We start from the raw sequence: 6,046 nt of genomic DNA, 5'->3' as shown, positions 1-6,046 counted from the left end.
TTGAATAATAATAAATATATTTTATTTTTTACTTTTTCAAACCCGCTGTCATGCGTCGTATCAAAGAGTTTCCTACTTTTCCCTCCCCCTCCAAACACTACACTGACTTTTGTTCCGTAGTGTCCCAGCTTCTTCATGTCCGCCGCGCCGGAAGCATGTGCAATGCAGTGTGGTGTTTCAGAATGACCTCACCTTATTTCTCTCAAAATATGACTGCTGTCACTCGGGGATCTGAGAAGCTTGACAGCTGCACTGTTGCGGCCTCTCTCCGATACAGACGAAGGGACGCGGATGTCGTTTCCTCGATGGCTGTCAAAGTAGAAGAGGAGGAGGCGAGAGTCTCCCAGAAAACAGCATTCTTGTCATCACCAGGTACTGTACTGTTGAAATCGAAGTTATTCGATTGTTATTTCTTTATTCCTCCTGAAATGTTGTCATTGTGGAGACTTGTTCGGTTTCTTTAAGTGTTCTCTTGCAATGGCAACTAATGTGGTACTCCCAAGGAGCCCATAAGTTGTTCCGTGGTCCTGTTAAAAAAATAGCTCATCAGTGTTGGGAAATTGCGATTTCCAAGGAATGTTATAGAAGTGATCATTTGAAAATGTAAACACTGGGAGAGATTTATGTAAATTAACCATCGCATTTTGCTATTTATTTATTATCAATGGTAATATGAGCAGATTTGTTTTATCAAAAGTGTGTATCAAACTGCTAGCCCTTAGCAGCAGTAATCAATACTCTGAAACTAGCTCTGTTTCAAAAAGTTTAGTGACCCCTGTATCAGAGTATTCTACTGGAGGGAGTGGAGAAATCAAAAGAGTAATATCGCTACAATCACGATAATGAATACACCACCCAATATAAAAATAATGTAAAAAATATATCAATTCAAAATAAAGAAGACATGTAGTAAAAAATATCACCTCAGTGAACTGGAAACAAAAATAAAACACATAATAGCGCAGGAAAATACAATAATATATAAGAAAAATAAACTCGAAAATAGATCCACACACTTATTGCCAAATAATGCAGACGTTTTGTCTGAGCAACGTATGTTAAAATTAAACCAAGAGCCTCTTCAGTAACTTCACAAATAATAAATAATAAATAAATGTATGCTTTGGACCATGTGGCTCAATCAAGCGTTCTGCTATGTACGTTACTCTTCCTCCTCTTCAAGTTGAAATTTGTCATTCTCTCTCTTCAGATGGTAGTCAGGACCTCCTCCAGTTGGCCACTGCTCAACCAAAACTAGAATCAGATGCTCTGTCACTATCTTCTCATGGCCGCAGGCGGAGACAGGTAAAGGTGGAGTACGATAAGGGTGGGTCATCGACGAAGACGGAACACTGGGAACCTCCTGACTGGAAGAAACAGTTGGGACACATTCGTGAGATGAGAAGCAGCCGTGATGCCCCAGTAGATAGCATGGGAGCGGAGAAGTGCTATGACACAGAGGCTCTAGCTAATGTTGGTGTATATATACGCTATATTCACAACTAATTTTAAAAAATCTTTAGTTTGGCGAAGTTTTTCTCAATATGTGCCCTTCTGTATGCAGGTGAGACGCTTCCAAGTGTTGGTGTCCCTGATGCTGTCCAGTCAGACCAAAGACCAGGTGACTGCAGCGGCTATGCAGAAGCTCAGAGCTCATGGCTGTACTGCAGAAAAACTCCTGTCTACTGATGATGAAACGCTGGGAAAACTCATCTACCCAGTTGGGTTCTGGAGGGTAACGCCACAAAATCCACATTTTTAAAGTTATTATCATAGGTGTGCTTATAAGTCATCTGCCTCCTTGACATTTCTGTTTCACTGTTCCTCTCCAGAACAAAGTCAAATATCTGAAGATGACAGCGGCCGTGCTTATGAAGGATTATGGAGGAGACATCCCAGACGATGTAGAGGAGCTTGTCCGTCTGCCAGGGGTAGGACCCAAGATGGCTCACCTGGCTATGGATATCGCCTGGGACCAGGTCTCTGGTATAGGTGGGGACGCAGGCTGAGCAAATGGAATCACTTTCAGATCAAATCAAGTGAAATTGCCTTGCAAAAAGACAGTGGCATTTTTATGTATTCAAATTTGACGGACACCAACACAGCCATTGGAAGCAAGTCTACATCCAAGAAAAAGTACATACTTTAATATACTACACTTTTCTCGAAACCGTCACATTAAAGTATTGTAGTTGTTAGCCATCTTCGTAGAAGGAACAACATTTGGTCTTTGCTTGGTCATGGAATGCCTAAAGTGCGCTGATGTCATTGCGCACAATTATTTCTATGCATTTGTGAATTTTAAAATGGCAAACATTAGGTTCTGTTGATAACTTGTTCCTCGGGACAGAGTGCTGCCTCACAAACAACAGACACACACACACACACACACACACACACACACACACATCAACAAGTAATTATCATAAATTTCGCTGTGCACACAGGAAGCCCGCCAAACTATTTCCAATTTGGTCACGTGATGTTCCCCATAAGGCCCATTAGTACTCAAATGCACTGTTTTGCAAACCTTAACACGAAAAATGTTGTTCGTTCTAGAAAGTGCTGTAAAATTATAACCATAACTCATCAATTGTCCATGCAAATGCTAATTTGCATATTTGACTCTGATTGACTAATTCTTCCATTAATTTTGTAGAGGCTTCTCAGCGTGAACCACTGTACACTGAAATGTGAAAATTCCACCGTGGGGATTGTGCTATTGCTTCCTCAGCAATCAAACACAATTATACACTGTTATTAAGCACCAAAGTTGCACATCTTGGTAGGCCACGCTGCTGACCCCAAAAGTGGAATGATGTGAAAGGGCTCAAATGTGTAAAAAGTATCATCATACTTGGTATGAAATGAAACTCAGAAAACCTTCAAATCTTGTGAAGATGTTCTCTAAAACAGTTTTAGACCCACCCATAGAGGGCGCCAAAACCATTTTAACTGGAAAAGCAAAGAGTTGACCTGACCCGCATGCCATTAGCCTCCGGTTCTGCACTCAGGTAAAACTAAATCACCACAAAACATAAACTCGAGGAACATAAATATCATCAACAAAAAGTGGGGAACATACATGTGAATTATAAATGGTCTCGCTTTTCATTGTTGTGCATTTACTGGCCAAACTTTTCCACCTGTAGCCAACCCCCCAAAAAGCTAACTGAAAATAAGCAATCATTTTATCACTTGTGGATTGTGCAGTCAGCTGTCAAATTGACTTAAGGACTATTTCACTGAATGTAAAATCTATATTTGCAAAATAATAGCCAATTAAGATGTTTATTTTACCTGGTTATTGTGATTTTTGCTCCTGGAACTTAGCATATAGCATCAGTGCATCAAAGCTTAAAGTAGTGACCTTCATCTTAACACATGACTGCAACCGCTCACCTGTGAGACGATGTAAGCGATGTTTGTTTTTCAAATAGTTCATGAGGATGAAGCATTCTGTTTTCTTCAGAAACCTTTCTTTGATTTATGCTACCTACAGGGGTCAAATGTACAGTAGCTCAATAAATCTTGGTGTCACTTTTGACACATCGGCGCTTGTGACAAATATTTTTGGTGACCAAAAAAAACAAACAAACAAAACTTAACCCTTCCTTGCACCCTGGAACCTGATAACATGATAAGCTATCCACTGTAGTAACCGCTGTCCCTGAAAGGGTTCAAATGTTTTAGCGCCATAATCGTCAGATTTACAATTGCATTTAGAAAACCAAGAAACAATTTTAAATTAAACTATAAAACCTACTAACTACTTATTTTCATAAAGTCACAAAGATTCCACAGCAGAAGAATGAAAGAACCACATGTGTTTCTGGAGCCATGGGTTGCAGACGACTGTAAACGTTAAACACAGCAATTATCCAGGCTGGATTCTGGTCAAAAGTAATGGATTTCACCGTTAAAACCTGTTTGCTCATTTAGTATGTTTCAGATGCTGGCACAGTGTCAAAGCTAATTTTGTTCCTACATGGTTGCAAACATTGCCAACGTGTGCACAATTTTTATTGGAAATTGATCAGTCAGTGGCAGATGATGATTACAGCATCAAAAATGATTGAACTTCCTCTCACAGGTGTAGACACACACGTGCATCGGATCGCCAACAGGCTGGGCTGGCTGATGAAGCCCACCAAGAACCCAGAGGCAACACGCAAGGCATTGCAGGAGTGGTTACCCAGGTAAACGCTCACACGACACATCTGTTCAACAACTCTATGAATTATCAATAATATATCGTCCTTAATCTCTCTACCCAGTTTAGCTATCAATTCTACAGTAAACAAAAAAAACCATATCAGAATAAATAATGATGACTGTTTTCGTGCACAAAGACTTTTTAATTAAATCGATCATTTCTGAAAGGTTTTGTGTTTACCAGGAATGTAACCGAACAAAAATAGCAATAAGATATTTCCTGTTATCATCTTGTGTTAATGCTCGATCATGCCTATACAGGGATCTGTGGAGCGAGATTAACTGGCTGCTCGTAGGTTTTGGACAACAGGTTTGCCTTCCAATCAACCCACTCTGCTCCATGTGCTTGAACCAGCATTGCTGCCCTTCCGCACACCAAAGCTCTCCTGCAAAGCTGCTTCGAGTTCGATCGCTGCATTCTCCCTGTCCGGCCTCTTCCTTCCAAGCAAAAACTGAATCTGGACAAGAAACTGTTGTTAAGGAGGAAAGAAAAAATGAAGAGCCGCAGAATGTTAAGCCTACCACACAGGGACGGAAACACAAAAGAAAGATTAAACACTAATTTGAAACCTCTTGGATTGCGGTTTATAACATACTGTGTACATTTTTAGGTACGACCCACCAAAATGCTTTGGGAGTCATAGGACCAAAACAAATCTCTGTTGTTTGCTGCCTTGGGAAACACAAACACCATTCACTTGGTACTTCATATCACAAGATTACTTTTTGTTTTTCTGTCCACTTCATTCTGTGCAACATCTCACGTGAGGCAAGGCAAGTTTATTTGTACTCGCAGGAAACCACTCCCTGAGGTTCTTAGAGCCTGCAGCGGTTCCTGTGGCTCTCACGTGTCAGATGCATATTGGCACTTCACCATGATGAGACAGCAGGGCTGTTCTGAAATTTATTCTCTGAGTGACAGGAAGCCAGAGCAGAGAGCGAAGCACTGGCCTAATTTCCTGTTTTTAGTCAGGATTTCAGCAGTAGCCGTCTTGTACAGTAGCTCGTTTAGAAAGCCCAGCGAGCAAGCCGTCACAGTTGGTGAGCCTGTTGGAGACAATTGCTTGGATTTATTTCTCCAACTCAGATTTAAGACACTATTCCTTTGATTTTTGGCAATTTTCTAGGTGGTAAAAAGCTCCTGCTTTTATGGATTAAATGGACCTGTTAAAATTCTGTTCTGTGTCCAATATTACGACTACATTTCTCATTTATTTAGTTTTTCAGAAAAAATCCCAAGGAGACCGATAACACTTTCTCTTCGTTTGTGTGTACCACAGACAACGATTTTGTTTTTCTGAGTTTGTCTTTTGAAAATAGTTTTGCATTCATGCATTGATCTGCTCGATGTAGTGACAGAGTGAATCTAAAGGCCCACCCACATCCTAGCAGTGACACTGAGGACACTCAGATCTGAGTGTCACAATATTCACCCGTGGCAATTGTCATGTGACACCAGGATGATGACTTCACATGCATCTCAATTGTTCAAGTTGCTGTTTATTTTTGTGTTTGTTTCAGGAGCTTCCTTGTCATCGTTGTATTGTGATGCCATTCATTCAATTTGTTGGATAGATTTACTACCGTAGTTTGTCGTTATAATTCCCAATGGTTAATGAATCTTTGCAGCACAAAGACCAGACCTGTGTAAATGCTGTGAAATATACGCTTTATTCATAGAACACTGAGGTGTTGCGTAGGCCCAAAATAATGTTTACACCCAATACACACACCACAAGCAATATAAAACATCTCACACAACAAATAACTTTTCAACTCTCGTCCAGCACAGAACGAGGAAGGGCCAGTCATCATTCAGCATTTGAGATGT

The 6,046-nt window shown here is 40.5% G+C and overlaps 1 protein-coding gene across 1 annotated transcript; it reads left to right on the top strand.

Annotated features, from left to right (window-relative positions):
• The first annotated feature begins 118 nt into the window (after positions 1-118).
• Positions 119-5,410, top strand: nthl1 (nth-like DNA glycosylase 1). Its single transcript, XM_086121121.1, has 6 exons — positions 119-372; positions 1,211-1,473; positions 1,565-1,735; positions 1,833-1,992; positions 4,094-4,199; positions 4,477-5,410. The coding sequence occupies exons 1-6, from the start codon at positions 156-158 to the stop codon at positions 4,775-4,777; spliced, it is 1,218 nt and encodes a 405-aa protein (XP_085977247.1). The 5' UTR covers positions 119-155; the 3' UTR covers positions 4,778-5,410.
• Positions 5,411-6,046: the final 636 nt, after the last annotated feature.

The sequence above is a fragment of the Hippocampus guttulatus genome, chromosome 9 (genome assembly GCF_054856545.1).
Source record: "Hippocampus guttulatus isolate MCC_2025c chromosome 9, RoL_Hgut_1.0, whole genome shotgun sequence".
Lineage (NCBI taxonomy): Eukaryota > Metazoa > Chordata > Actinopteri > Syngnathiformes > Syngnathidae > Hippocampus > Hippocampus guttulatus.
This window is presented reverse-complemented; position numbering and strand designations above follow the sequence as displayed.